Source organism: Peromyscus leucopus, chromosome 10, assembly GCF_004664715.2.
Source record: "Peromyscus leucopus breed LL Stock chromosome 10, UCI_PerLeu_2.1, whole genome shotgun sequence".
NCBI classification, from domain to species: domain Eukaryota; kingdom Metazoa; phylum Chordata; class Mammalia; order Rodentia; family Cricetidae; genus Peromyscus; species Peromyscus leucopus.
Genome location: NC_051071.1, coordinates 13798149 through 13814195, shown reverse-complemented (window position 1 = coordinate 13814195; position 16047 = coordinate 13798149). Strand labels below are relative to the sequence as shown.

Here is a 16047-nt window from a genome sequence, read left to right as displayed (position 1 = left end):
CATCTAATTATCCTACTCATTATTCAACAGTTTTAGGTTTGGGTATTTAATTTTTGCTCTTCATATATTCTAGATATTTATTTCCTGTCTAAAGTACAGCTGGTGAAGATTTTCTCTCACTCCGTAGTATGTCTCTTCATTCTGCTGATAGTTTCCTTTGCTGTGCAGAAACTTTTTAAATTTCATGTAGTCTTTTTTGTTAATTCTTGGGATTATTTCCAGTATGATTGGAGGTTTGTTCAGAAGGGTCTTTCCTATTTCTAGATCTTAATGTGTGTTCCTTGTTTTCCTGCAGCAGCTTCAGTACTTCAGGGTTTAAATTAATTGACGTACTTTGATTTTGTTCAGTGTGAGTGCTATGGGTCTGTTTTCATTCTTTTGTAGGTGGATGTCCAGTTTCACCTGTACCGTTGGTTGACTAGGTTGTCTTTTGTCCAGTGTACATCTTTGATGACTTAGCTTTGTTAGAAGTTAGGTGGCCGTAGCTGTGTGAGTTTATTTCTTTGTCCTATGTTCTGTTTCATTGGCTGATGTCCATTTTGGTGCCGGTACTGAGCTGGCTGTGCCGCTGTGGCTCTGTAGCACAATTGGAGCTCAAATACTCTGATACCTACTGTAAGTGTTCTTTTGCTAAGGGTTACTCTGGCTATGTGTGCTTTTTTATGTTTCCATATGAATATATTTTTTCTTCTAGTGCTGTGAAGAGTGTGATTGGAATTTTGATGGGTATTGCATTGGATCTGAGGTTGTTTGTAGTTGTATATCCATTTTCACAGCATTAATTCTGCCAGTCCAGAACAAGGAAGGTCTTTCTTCACCTAGGCTCTTTAACATTTTTCTAGTGCCTTAAAGTTTTCATTGAAAAGATCTTTGACTTTCTTGGTTAGCTTTATTCCTAGGTACTTAATTTATTTTTTTGAGCTATTGTGATTAGGGTCATTTTTCTATTATAATTAATTAATTAATTAATTTTTTATTTTCATTTTTTGAGACAAGCGTTTCTCTGTGGAACAGCCCTGGCTGTCCTGGAACTCCCTCTGTAGACCAGGCTGGCCTTGAACTCACAGAGATCCACCTGCCTCTGCCTCCTGAGTGCTGGGATTAAACACATATGCCAGCTTGCCCAGCTACTTTTCCTAATTTCTTTCTCAGCAAGTTTGTTATTGATATTTATGAAAGATAGTGTTTTTATTGGTTGGTTGATTGGTTGGTTGGTTCTGTTGTTGGATTTTGGATTTTGTCCTCTGCACCTTCATTGAAAGTGTTTATTCTAAAAGTCTTCTGGTAGCATCTGCAAGTGTTCTTGAGTATAGCATTGCTGTCTGAAAATAGAAGTACCATCTTCCTTTCTTAGTTTTATTCCTTTCCTGTCTTTCTTTTGTCTTGGGGACTTAGCTAAGACTTTGAGCACTATATTGAATAAGAGACAGTGGACACCCTTATCTGGCTTCAGATTTTAGGAAATGTTTTCAGTAGTTTCCCATGTAGTATAATGTTGGCTGCAGGTTTGCCATGTATACCCTTTATTATTTTGAGGTATGGTCTGTCTGCATAATTTTTCCAATACGTTTATCCTGAAAGTGTGTTAAACTTTATCAGGTGTCTTTCCTGCATCTATTCCAGAGGACCAAATAGGTTGTTCGTTTGTTTTCATTTTCTTTTGTTTCTAGGGACTTTTAAATTTCTTTTAAAATTTCTTCAATGATCTATTGTCCTTTATAACTTTACTATTTAGTCTCCAAGTATTTGTGATCTTTCTGAAGTTTTTGATACTGCCAATTTCTACTTTCATTCTACAGTGGATAGTATACAAGGAATTCTCTCAGTGTGTGCGCTTGTGCTTGTTAATGGCGATGTGATCAGTTTAGGTTCTGTGTGCTTCTGAGGTAAATGTGCATTCCCTCGATGCTGGTTGAACTATTCTGTAGATATTTGTTTCATACGGGCAATCCATGGTGTCACTTTGTTTTTTTTTGTTTCTTTGCTGATTTTAAGTTTGGGATACCTGTGTAGACATGAGAGTGAGTATTGAACTCTGCCACTGTTGCCATGTCAGGATTTATGTCATCTTTTTCTTTCAGTATCTTAGGTAACTAGGAACACCCATATTTGGTGCAAAAATGGTTGTAATTGTTAAGTTTTTCTTGGTGAATCGTTCCCCTTGCTCAGTGTCTTCTTAAAAAGTGTGTGTGTGTGTGTGTGTTGTGTGTGTGTGTGTGTGTGTGTTTCTGCTTCTGCTTGTGTGTTTGTGTGTCATGTGTGTGCATGTTGTTGCTCAAATCCTAAATGGTCTTATAATAGCCCGGAGCTAGATATTAGGGTAAATGCTGAAAGATCAGAGAGACAAAAGAACAAGCCACAGCCCACCTCTCACCTCACCAGCTCCACGAATCCTCAGACTGAAATTCTCTGCGTCCTCAGCCGAAAGGCCTCTAGTTCCTGTCTCCTCACACCTTATATGTCTTTCTCCACCCAGCCATTTCACTTCCTTCCTAGTGCTGGGTTTAATGGCGTGTGTGCTTCCCAAATATTAGAGTTAAAGGTGTGTGTCACCACTGCCTGACGTCTGTGTTTAACCCTGTGACTGACTCTGTCCTCTGATCTTCAGGCAAGTTTTGTTAGAGTACAACAAAATATCACCACAGCAGGTGGCTGTGAAGGCCAGAGGCGGGCATCAGATTGCCTGGGACTGGAGCTGGAGACAGTTGTGAGTTGCCTAATGGAGGTGCTGGGAACTGAGCCTAGGTCCTTTCTATAAGAGCAGCAAATGCTCTTCACTGCTGAGCCATCTTTCCAGACCCATGAGTGTCCTCCTTTATATCATTTGATTTGTTTTTATTTGAAATCTGTTTTCTCAGATACAAAAATAACTTTTTTTAACTGCTTGTTTATTGGCTCTGTTTGCTTGGTAGATTGATTACACTTTTCGACATTCAGTCTTTAGGCATCTTTATACGCTAGTTGAGTGGGTCTCAGTTTTTATTTACATTTGAGATTATCTTTCAAAAATCAACCTTGTATTTCCTATGATTTTATCAAGAGGTCCTGGCTGACTGGATTATGGCTATTTCTTTGTTTCCTCCCCTCTTAGTTTTGGTGTTAGCTGGTTCACTGGGTTAGACCTGACCGATTCTCTCCCAGCTCTTCTTCGTTCATCTGTTCTTTCAGGGAATGTACTCATTTATTAAGTATATTCGGGGCTTGTTAAAAGACGCTTTTAATATAGATTGTAAGCAAGAAGGTTAAGAGAAGGAGTGAGGTACTGGGGATAAAGTGGGGACGCCCAAGAGCATGAGTGTGTGGGTTTCCCTGAGAGAGCGAGCTGCTGCCTCATACAGTGGTTCTCTTGCACACTCACCCTGCCCTGTAGAACTCCGTGAAGACTCCAGTGCTATTCTTGCAAGATATTTATACATTACCCCTTAGCGTCAACAAGAAATAGGTTTCAGAAACCTTCCTCCCCCAATACCAAAATGTGCCAGTGCCCCAGTCCTTTATGTACTGCATGAAATTTGCACATATGTGCCTGTGTGTTTTAAGTACACATGTCTAGATTACTTACAATACCTCATACTGTATAAATGCTGTGTATATAGCTGTTGTACTATATTGTTTAGGTTTACTGACAAGGAAAAGAAGCCTATATATGCTTAATACAGAAGCTTTTTTTCCTGAATAATTTCAATTCTCAGTTGAATTACCTGATGTGGAACCTAGGAGTACACAACATTAAACAAACACACACACACACACACACACACACACACACACACACACACTCACTCACACTCTATCACACTCCTTGGATTGATAATTCTTGAGATTAGAAGCTGGGTAGTAATTGATCTCTACTTCTTCCTTAATACCTAACATAATGGACAGTTAATAGATATTTGTTGAACTCATTCTTTCAATTATAATATTAAATCATGGATTAGAAAACTTATTCCTACTCCTAACTAGGTTTTTCCTTATTGCATTCATACTAGTTTTTTTTATATAGATGTAATAAATTAGTAAATGAAATATAAATATTAGTAAATTAAAGTGTGTGTTTCAGCCCTTTGTTAGATGTTAGGGAACACAGTGATTGATAAGTTTGGTTATTAATAAATCAAACTGTAAGAACATGTGGTCATCACAGATGCATATTAAATAATTTTTGGAATTTGAGATATATAATTAATTGTATGTGGTATACTTGTCTTCAGAGGTGGGATGGTTAGGGTCTGGATTGTACATAGAGACATATTTTTACTGTTTTGATTGGGTCTTGTTCTACAGGAAGACAAGCAAGAAAGGGCATTTTAGGCCGAAGGCTATCAAGTTAGTTAAGCCTAAGAAAATATAGAAGGTGATTTGTACTGCTAGAATGTAATGTATGGGTGGGGGGCAGTGATAAAGGTGTAAAGAGGTAAGTGGGGACAATCTGCCCTCCTTCCTCCTATCTCCCCAGTAAATGATGAAATTTAGATGCTTTGTGGATTATTTGGTCTATAGTTAGTTCGTGGGTAGAAATCCACTGAGAGTTTTAAACAGGGAAGTTAATAGATTGGTACCTCTGGCACAATACAGATTTTCTCTGTGTTAGACAGGGATATTAGTAGGTAATTCCTGTAAACCAGAGATAAATGTGGAGTTAAATTGCTTAGTGCTGAGAAGATGAAGAGAGAAGACGCATGAAATCCTTAGGAAATCACTGTTTAGCTGGATGTGGATAGTGGGGATGTAAACATTCGTCATAACTGGATTTTGGGTTTTAGATTTTTGTTTATTCTGAACATCATTTCTGAAGGAATTTTTAGCAGGAGAAAGTAGAAGTTGGGGAAAACTGATACTTGACATTTTTAAAAACTGTTGGCTGGATGTGATGTATGATTGGATTCACTGATGCAGGCTTATAGCGATCCACACTGGTCAAGGCAAAAGCACTTTTCTATCTTTATTCCGTTGTTATTTATTCACTTTTATAGATAGGAGCCCACTGTGTGGCCCAGGCTGCTTGTAGACTCACTGCTGACCCCAAACTTGTGGCAGTCCTCCTCCCTCAGCTCCTTGAACACTGGAATTACCAGCATGCTCTACCACTTCAGCTACATTTTTCTCTCTCTGTTTTGTTGTGTTCTAGGTTTGTTTATTTAATTTTGTATGTTTGCATGTTTTTCTTGTGTTATGTATGTGCACCACATGTGTTCCTGGCACCTGTGGCGATCAGAAGATGACATCTCACCCCTGGAAGTGGACTTAGAGATGGTTGTTAACTTCTGTGTGGGTGCTGGGAACCAAACCCAGGTCCTCGGCAAGAGCAACAAGTGCTCTTGACTGCTGAGCCATCTCCTAGCCCCATTTTTCTATCTTATATGAGCATTTTAATTTGGTGAGAAATAGTTTTTGTGATTGAGATTTTTGCTTTTGCCTCTCATTTAAGATCCAAGTTGATTTTGTTTAGTGGTATTATAATGTTGTTGTAAGAGCTAATGGATATAGAGATATTTAACTAATTGGGGATTTAACTAATTGGGCATTCTTTTGATAGATTTTTATGAAACCAGATTTTGCCTTGGATGATTCCTTAACTTTTAATTCAGTTTTACCCTGGTCTCATTTTAATACTGCTGGTGGAAAAGGAAATCGTGATACAGCTTCTTCCAAGTTACTTCAAGAAAAGGTAATTTCTTGCTGACTTTTTCCATACAGCAAACTTCATTCTGGTGAGGTGGTACTAAGTTTTAGAGTTCAGATTTCTTTATTAAGCTCTACCTTATTCTCGCCTCCTCTCTCTTCCCTTCCCAGCTCTGTCTCCCTTTTTTCTCTTTCCTGTTCCCTTTCCTCTCGCTTTCTTTCTTGGTGTTGAGTTTGAACATATTAGGTCAAGTACTCTACCACTAACTACCTCTCCTACCCATTAAGTTCATTTTGTTGCCAGTCATAGTTAATAATAACTCTGATTTTAACTGATGGATTAGTTAGTGGCATCTTAACTCAGTGGAATAAAGTTATGATTGTGAAAAGGAAAAGCTTACTGAGTGCTTCTTACCTAAAATAGAAGTTGGTGGAATTTTACTTTAAAAAACTTACTGTATGTGTATGAGATATGTGTGGTAGGATTGGCACATGGCACTGTGTAGATGCAGAGGTCAGAGGTCAACTTTGTGTTGTCAGTTCTCTCCTTCCTTTATGTGGGTTCTGGACATTTAACTCAAGTCCTCAGGCTTAGATGGCAAGTGATTTTGCCATCTCACTGGCCCTAAGTTGATGGAATTGTAGTGGAGAGAATATACTAGTTAACAAATTGCTTTGCATTTATCTCAAATATTTCAGTTATCTATCAGCTAACTCTAACAATGATGTAAAGGCACAGTGAACCAACTTTGTGAAGTGCTATTTTCTTCATTTTCATATTGAAGATCATTATTTTGAAGCAAAAATATTTTAGTTAGAATATGATATCCCAACTACACTGCATTTTTGCTTTATAAAGCCTAGTCTTTTGCATTTTATGGGTCAACAGTCTTCAGTTTCACTCTGCTGCTGTGTCTTCGAGTAAACATCTTGGAAGTGGTTTCTAATTTAGAACTCTAGGCATATCAAGAACCCTGTAACACTTGAGTGACTCTGTTCTTTCTCAGCACTTGGCCTAGAGCCTCTAAAACCGACTGATTCTTAAGGACATTTATTTCACGCTTGTGGCCTTGCTTGGCCTCTGAAAGCCTCAAGAAGACTGTTCAATCAGCAGGGTCCAGTTCTCCATAGGAATTGAGGAAGAGACTAGTGAGCCTGAGCAGACTTGTAGGGAAGAACCATGTGGGTTCCTTTTCTCATAACTGTAAACGGAAATAAGATCATTGTTTTTCCTTAGAAATTTCCACTTATGAAAATACATATAAGCATATATATATGTATTCGTACTGAATATATATATATTCGTACTGATTATAAACAGTGGCTTATGATATATGTTGCCTTATTCCCAGACTGCACTTTCACATTTAGAGTCTTAATGCTCTGGTAGAATAATATCTTAAAAACCAACAACAACAAACCCATCTTATTAATTGTCCATATACTTTAGGAGTACTTTAAAAATTCTTTCCTTTAGATCAGCTTAATAGGAAACTAATAAAGTATTACTAGCTTTTGAAAAGAGTGGATTATTGGAGTATTGATGAATTCCAAAACTCTTTAAAACTCAGAAAATTCTTTTCTCGTTCTGAATATTTAAAGTAACTAAAGTGATGAAAGTTAGAAATTTTTTAAGTCACAGAGTCAGGTTTGTTGTATTTACACTCCTTTTCATTCTGCTTTGTTAGAGTAGGAATGAAAGAGTTAAAAGATAGTACTTCCCAGCGCTTCCTGTGGTGGAGTAGAGTGAGTTTCCCTGCTAATTTTAAAGCGATCCTGCATCCTCCTTTGGTTACCCAAGTGCTGGTCTGGGATGTGGTGAGTGCATGGAATGCAAATCATTGCCCTGTGTCTTCATTAAAGTTTTTTCTTGGATGAGATGACTCGGTGGGCAAAGATGCAACTCCCCAGCCTGACTGCCTGCAGTGGAGCACTGAGATCACATGGCGGAAGAAAAGAAATGACTCCTGCAGGTTTTCCTTTGATGTCTACATTAGGCTGTGACACATGCACCTCTCTCTCACAAAGTAAAATACACACCTTTTTGTTTTAAGGCTTTCCTTTAAAAAAAAAAAATCAGGACTAGATATGTAATTTGGTGGTAGAGTGAACCTCACATATGTGAGGGCCAGGGTTTGATCTTCAGCACTGCAGGGGATGGGGGAAGTACATTGTACATAGGAACAAAGTTGTTGTTGTTGTTTTTCTCTTTAGTTTACCTTTAAAAGTACAGACCTATTATAACAGTCCAGAGACTGACAACATCATATAAGGCATAAGTGAAGGTTATCTGTTCATCATTTCTGAGATTTTAGTCCACTTGAGCATATAAATCTTTTGTACTATGTTTGTATTCATGTTGCATTTTCAGTATATGAGTAGCTGTATTGAAGATGAGAAGGAAAAGAGTATGAGCTCAAGATTTAATTTGTAACCCATTAGCTGTTAAAAAGATTATTAAGTAAATGACCATTATTGAAAATAATACCTTCTAATCATTTAAATCATAGCTACTGAAAGTTCATTAAGTCTTTTAATACTATGAGGTTCAGACATAGTGTCTAGGTTTCAAAATCTGAAAGTAACAACTAAGAGAAATGGAGATACTGTAGTTAAAAAAAAAAAAAAGCCATATTCTCTTAGAAAGAAAGGAGAGAAAAGGTAGCCCTGTGGTTCCGTAGACGTGTATTGGACTGATAGTGACGGAAGCAATCCATTTCAGAGTTCCAGATCTGAGATTTAGAAAGCATATCAAATATACAACAGTAAAAGTTAGCTTTGGCAGTACTATAGTATACATGAGCTAATGACTTAAGGCATTTATCACTCTTCTAAGAGTATAAGACATTGGAGTAAAAATTACAAATGGATAAAAGAATTATTTTAGAAATGTAAAATAAGCAGCCTTGAAGAAAGCATCAGAATGAATTGTATGTAATATGTGACTCAACAGTCTGTCTACTATCATTTTGAAACAGCACAATGTAGGATGAAGAGCTGAGTGACAGACACGGGTTTATATTTTATTTTTGGCACTTGCTAACCATATGACTATATTCAAGTTATTTAATGCTTCTGCATTTTCTCATTTGTAAAACAAGAATGCTAATTATAGCTGAAGCTTGTTACAATTAGAAAACATACATGCATGTGAAATAGATGTGATAGTACACAGAAGAAAAGCTCAGTGTAAACTATAGCCATCTACTTAGATAAATGAGGTATGATGTTGATGTGGGCCAAGGAGATGATTTTCTCTGAAATCTTGGAACTCAAACCACCACTAAACCCTGAGCAGCTCGCTGTGAGAAGGAGATAGTATTGAGGGGCAGCCGTGCCTGGGAAGGAAGAAGCAGCTAGGACACTTCTGTTCTTTGCTCTCACAGTTACCTGTCTTTGGGCTGCACTCTTTGATTCCCATGTTGTGTGCCAGATTCCAAGGGTCCCATAATCCAACAATTCACACAATAGAACTTAATACTTGTAGAAACATTTTTACCATTTTCAGAAAGTATTTGGATAGTCAAGAATGATATACTTAAGACATCTCTGATTTTTTCTTCTCTTTGAAGCTGAGCCATTATCTGGATATTGTGGAAGTAAACATTGCTCACCAGATCTCTCTACGTTCAGAAGCATTTTTTCATGCAATGACCTCTCAACATGAATTGCAGGACTACCTCAAGAAAACTTCCCAGGCTGTAAAAATGCTTCGAGATAAAATTGCACAGATTGATAAAGTTATGTGTGAAGGATCACTACACGTTTTAAGACTGGCACTTACCAGAAATAATTGTGTTAAAGTATACAGTAAACTGAAGTTAATGGCCACTGTCCACCAAACTCAGCCTACAGTGCAGGTGTTATTATCCACTTCTGAATTTGTTGGAGCTTTGGACTTGATAGCAACAACTCAAGAGGTTCTGCAGCAGGAGCTTCAAGGCATTCACAGCTTCCGGTATGTCTGTTAAGTAAACCATTAGAAGTAATGTCAGAGAGGTTCCAAGGATAAATATTTATATACAGTGTTAAAAGCGTAGATGTAGTCAAAGTGAAATGTGTATTTTGTCTTCCAGATTGATTTGCTTAGTACTGTTATGATTATGTTGTTTATATTAACAAAACAAAAACGAAGTAGTAGTAGCGATATTTCAATACAGAGGCTAACTTAAAATTCTAGAAAATGGGGTTGGGGATTTAGCTCAGTGGTAGAGCATTTGCTAGGCAAGGCCCTAGGTTCAGTCCTCAGCTCTGGAAAAAAAAATTTCTAGTAAATGGAAGAAATACAAAACCAGTTACAATTTGAAAATAGCACTTTGAAAGCAGACTGCTTGACATTATTTAGAATGATTTCTGTAGGCTCTTGACACGGCTCAGGTAAAGGCGCTTGCCTCCAAGCCCGTGACTCGACCTCCACACGTGTTGTCATGCATGAACAGGCACGTGCACACACACAGATAAATACAGAAACCTTTTTAAATGCTTTCTAAGATTTCTACTTTTCAGTTTGTGTCCTGAATTTCAAAGTTTTCCAAATAGTGATTGGAAAAAAAAAAACCCCTGCCCTTCCTGAGTTCTTACTTTGAGACTACCTTTACCAAAACAGGGCTGGGGAGATTACTCAGTTGGAGAAGTGCTTGACAAGAAACTATGAGGATCCAAATTAGATCTCTAGAAAACACATTTTAAAAAATTGGTAAGGGCAATAAAACTGGAAGATCCCTGGGACTCATTGGCTATCCAGCCTAGTCTACTCAGCAAGTTCCAGACTAGTGAGAGATTGTCTGAGAGATCAGTCGATGGTGCTTGAGGGTGACACCCTTGCTTGACCTTCTTCTCCTCTCCCTCTCCCTCTCCCTCTCCCTCTCCCTCTCCCTCTCCCTCTCCCTCTCCCTCTCCCTCTCTCTCTCTCTCTCTCTCTCTCTCTCTCTCTCTCTCTCACACACACACACACACACACACACACACACACACACACACACACACACGCTGAAACAGGGTGGTGGTGGCTGCAGGTGTTTGTTGTTCGTGGTTAGAGCACTTGCTTAGCCTGTGAGTTTTATCTTCAGCACCACTAACACAAAAAGAAACAAAGCTAATTTGACTTTGAAATTATACATAAAATACTTTTAAGATTGTAGTTGTGGATATTTTATGTGAAATTGTATTATTTATAGACCAGTTGCTGCAATCAAAATTGCATTACACTAAGAAGGTGTTGGTGTTCTTATAGAAGTTCTTATCTTGTGCAGATTCATTCAGAACTTGCAATAAGAGGTTCGTCTTACGGATGTGCTCTGTAGGTTAATAGAGATGTAATATCTTCTAGGAGAGTTAGAGTCAAAATAAGCTCATTTTAATTGAATTACAAGTTCTCATTAACTAAAATTATATATATATATATATATATATATATATATATATATATATATATATGGAATGTTTAGGTAGCACTTTAGAATTTGTACAAAATTGAATTAAGTCTTTGGTTCATTCATTCACTGAGGAAATGATAGCACTTAGGAATGTCAGGCTGACTATGAGAGTTTTGAGTCACGAACAGAGCAGAGGCGCTCTCTGCTGTGTGTTCCGTCAGGGAGGGGCTAAGCACATGACTTGGCCGTTGGGTACATCCAACACAGTGTGATTGTGTACAGATTGCTGTAGGACTCCAATGCTAGGAACATAACCCAGATTTTGTTAGTTGCAGAAATGGTTACAGGCTAAGTCACAAAGCTTTTTGAAAGGCTGTTAAAAGCTATTGTTGAAAGTCCTCTCCTTAAAATTATACCTGTACATAAAATTTTGGATGATTTATGGGCCTTTGAAGTCTACTGTGGGTTTCCCAGCATGGAGCCCCAAGTGACTAAATGATTTCTAATTTTCTCACCTATGAATTATTTTCAAGTTGTGTGATATTTTTAATGCATAATTGATTTTGTCAATGCTTTACAAAAATAGGCTTTCACTCGTTGTCTGTCACATGCTAGTCATGCTGCTGGCACAGAACTGAGACACAGAATTAAAGATTGAATGCTTACTTGCCGAGTTCACATTCTAAGCCGGTTCTAGTTTTTACTGCAAAGGTCTTACAGTTTCATTTGATACATACATTTGTTTGTGATTGATAATATTGATGAAGACTGTAATTATCCAAGGGTGTCTGGAAAAAAATCTTAAGACTCGAGTTGGATGTTTATCAGTGATTTATGATTTATTGCATTAGAGAATCCAAGCTTACATTTATTTAACTACTTACTACTTATTTTGTTCTTGGGGGTCAGACCCATTGCTTTGTCATACTGGGCAGTGACCCCAAGTGAATGCCCTAATTCAGATGTTGCTCTTGTCCCATTTTGCTGAGATGTCTGTTGTTAATTTCTTTAGAACCTATACGTATAAAGGATATTTATCTGTAAACATTTCTGTAAAGCTGCCTATCATCTGTCAGTTCTCTTATGGTTATAACTGTGTAAAAATTTGGTATCAGAATTTGAGTTTAATTAATTTATACTTTGGATAAGCATCTTCATATGCAAGTTATTTCAAAAATAAAAGAACGCTCAAAGAAAATATCTTTCAAATCCTGATTCATACTTGAAGTAATTTGAGACTGAGTTTTGGTAGTTGAGAAATTTTACTTTGTATTTTAAATTTCTGGCAAGTTCTGTTTGATGGATTTATATTTTTACTATAAGATTGTTAGATATCAATGTTATTTTCTTGTAAAGCTTCATTGATATTTTAATGCCATTTAATTTTATTTGAAAATGTAAGTCATTTTGGATTCTTTATGTCTTTTGTCTAATCAATTAGGAAATGTACACTCCAAGTTTCTTTTTTTATATAAGCATTGTTGGTTAAAAAAAACTATGTTCTTTTTAAGTTCTTTTTAAGGACTTTCTATTTGAATTTCACCTGCTTCCCACTCTCCCATGCCTTAGGTCATATTTTAGTCACTTTTTTATGGAGCATGGCTTAGAAAAGCTTCATCTCTTTCTTAGTAGAAGAACCAAGGATCATTATTGAGTTAAATTGTTGGTAGTCTTCTGTTTTTATAGATGCCAGTCTAGGTTTTACATTTGCCTGTAATCTTTGTCTTGCACTTTAAGGGGCCTTTTATTTCAAACTTCCAATAGTCATATTACCAAAAATACCTATTTAAAAAAAAGAATTCAAATATTGTTGTTTGTGTGTCATTTTCTGTATGTTTTTCTAGTCAGTGATAGAAAATAATGTTTCTTTTTTCTCATTTCAGAGCTTTTGACCTAAAAAATTTCTGTGTAAGCTTTTCTTTCTGACTTGTAAATCTCAGAATACTTCATTTATGTCCTCTAGTGACATCTTCCCGCAGCTTACTGTGCTTTATTATCACGTGTGCCTTTTAAAGTCTTCTGTTAGGCTTTAAGAGCTGTGTCACACACATCTTAATATACACATTTGTGAAATCTATGGGTTATCTAACATTACCCAAAAAAGTACATTTTTGTTCTTGGTATTTTCTTTTTCTGTCTATTTAACATTCTGTAATCAATGGTAATTGTAATTATTTAAAACTAGTTATTCATTACTATTTGTAGTAGATATATACCTGTGATTCTCAATCCTGGCTGCATAATAGGCTCCCAGAAGAGCTTTAAAGATAGGTATGCCACACCCATTGAAGCCAATTAAGCTATACTTCTAGAAGGGATGGCTCTGTATATTTTCAAAGCTCTCTGAGAATCTGTAATGTGGGCCAGAATTGAGATGCTAAATATAACCACTACTGAATTCTCTAAAATTTAGATCTTATAATTAAAATGCTTACATCTTCCTATGTAAATTTCTTTTTCTTTTTTTAAACAACAATTTTAACCACAGTATCTTCCTTTTCTGATTTCTTCTCTGAGCCTAAAGAGTAATTTATTCAGGTGAAAATTTTGGTTCATGCCGAATTCCTACAATGATTGTTTTATATATTTATTGGTTTTTGTAATTAAAAAATAATAATTTTTACCGTTTAAAATTATTGTGATACTGGACAGTTTTAATTATGTATAATACATACATTTTTCACTATCACACATGAAAAGAAATTCTGATCTTAGCAATAAAAGTAGTCATTGAAATAACACATATAATTTTGCTGTATTATTAATTTAGAGGTATTGTTAAAGTTAACAGTATTCAAATTCTTACATAGACATACTATAAAAGTCTCAGTATGGGCCCAAGAATGCATTTAATATTGATAGGCCACAGCTTTTTTTTTCTTCTTTTTTACACGAAGGCCTTAATTGCTTTGACATCTAGGGCTGTGTTTGCTTTTTTTATTGTAAAGGTTTGTAGAAACTGAGAACATTTATTGAGTTCATTAGTATTCTGAACCAAGTGTGGTACATGCATTAGATGAGCTGTTCGGTTTTCTGCTACAGAAGCCATGAGATAGGCTGTGCGATCATGTTTCCACAGGCGCTAAAAGTGAGGTCTGGGCACCTTAAATCATCTGTTTTAGGTCATATAGCTAGTTACAAACCGTAGAAGGGAGACTCAGACATCTCCTCAGAGCTTGGAACTTGCTTAATATATTTGAATGAGCATCTTACTTGACCCCAGATAACTCTGAACACCAAACTAACTTTATGATGATATAGATACTGAAATTATAAGCAGTGATGCTAGTTTTGCTGAACAAGGAACTACCATAGTAATTAATTTTCAGGTAAAAATTAATGAAATTAGTTTGTTTTCTAGTTATAAGCCCGCCTTCCCTCCCTCCCTCTCCCCTTCCTTCCCTAATTACCTAAGAGGTGGCAGCATCCAGAGTTAATTATGGGTTTCAGCATTCTGTGGTTTCATCGATAAGAGGCCACCTGTGATTCCATTTAAGGAATGTATATTACTGGTTTCGTCAAGATATTCAACATATTATTTGATCCTATAATCCTATATAATCTGCAGTTTAGTTTCCAAACATTAGAATACGAAAACATGCACATTTTATGCTTTGAGATAAAGCCAAAAGATTTTACTGTTTGATAAAACGAGAACTTCTGTAGACTGTATTAATAAACAAGTTTCTCTGATACATATAGCCCAAAGGTCACTGTATGAACGAACATAAATCTTAGTAGAAAATCCAAATTAATGTATAAGTTCAGCCATATCTAAGTAGAAAGTGTTGTAATTGTTTCAACTTACTTTAGTTGGATATATAGATTTAGTGTTTTTTCAGAAAGTGATATTACCGATTCATTCTTTTCTTTTTTTCTTGTGCTTATAAAGGAGTAGAACCACTAGAATGAACACACACACATACACTCACATACAGTGAGGGGGAGGCATTTATTAGTGAGGTTTACAGGTTGTGGTACAGATACCCCAACAGTGGCTGTCTTCAAGTCAGGTTCAGTTCACATGCAGTCGCCGTCTCGAGCTGGAGTGCAGGGAATTCCTAGAGAGCTGCTGGTCTTAAGTCACCCACCTTTGGGATCCTGAAGAAGTGGGTTCTAACACCGGTGAAGGAACACGTGAGCAGCAGGAAGGATGAACTTGCCAGTGAGAGTGAGGGCAAGCAGGCAAAGCGCAAAAGCTTCTTTCTCCTGTGTCTTTCTATGCGGGCTGCCACCAGACGCTGTGGCCCAGATTTAGGGTGGGTCTTCCCACCTCAAGTGATCTGGTCAAGAAAGTCTCTCACTAGTGTGCCCAGCTGCTTAGATTTCATCTGATTACAGATACAGTCAAGTTGACAGCCAAGATTAGCCATCACAATATTATATTTGTATTGTATTTCAGTAGATCTGTTACCACTCTAAAGAGATTATTAAAATACATACTTTCTTTTGAGACATGGTGTCAGGGTAGCCCAGGCTGGCCTGGAACTAACGGTGTAGATCGGGTTGGTCATAAATTCAAAAGGATCTGTCTGCCTATGCCTTCCCAGTGTGCCACCATGTCCAGCCCGAGGCTACAAACTTGTTGAATGAACTGCTTAGACAAATCTTTGTGGTTTTGTGCATAACAAATATTATTTGATAACATTAAAGTTTATTTCTGCTTCTTATTATCTGTATTTAAGGATGCATAAAGTTGAAGCAACTCAAGTTATTTTAAGACTATCTGAGGCCAGGCATTGGTGGTGCATGCCTTTAATAGAAACACTTGAGAAGCAGAGGCAGGTGGATCTCTTGAGTTCAAGGCCATGCTGATCTACAGAGCTAGTTCCAGAACAGCCAGGGCTAACAGAGAAACATGTTTTCTAAAAACCAAAATAAAATAAAATAAAATAAAATAAAGACTGAGAGTCTTATTAAGATGTTAGGCTTAAATTGACAGAATTTTTTTTATTATTTTAATGAACAAATATTAGTAGGTGCATTCATACAAACTTGACACCAGAATTTTTTGTGGGATTTGTTGAAGACTATCACACTCAGAGTTAAC

At 36.7% G+C, this 16047-nt stretch overlaps 1 protein-coding gene across 2 annotated transcripts in view; it reads left to right on the top strand.

The window, feature by feature from the left end:
• The window catches only part of Vps54 (VPS54 subunit of GARP complex), an 87546-nt gene that overhangs the window by 28081 nt on the left and 43418 nt on the right, over window positions 1-16047 (top strand). For both annotated transcript variants that reach the window (XM_028876326.2, XM_028876325.2), the window contains exons 6-7: window positions 5537-5668; window positions 9195-9580. In XM_028876326.2, coding sequence (XP_028732159.1) covers window positions 5537-5668; window positions 9195-9580 — 518 coding nt within the window. The remainder of the gene's footprint in view (window positions 1-5536; window positions 5669-9194; window positions 9581-16047) is intronic.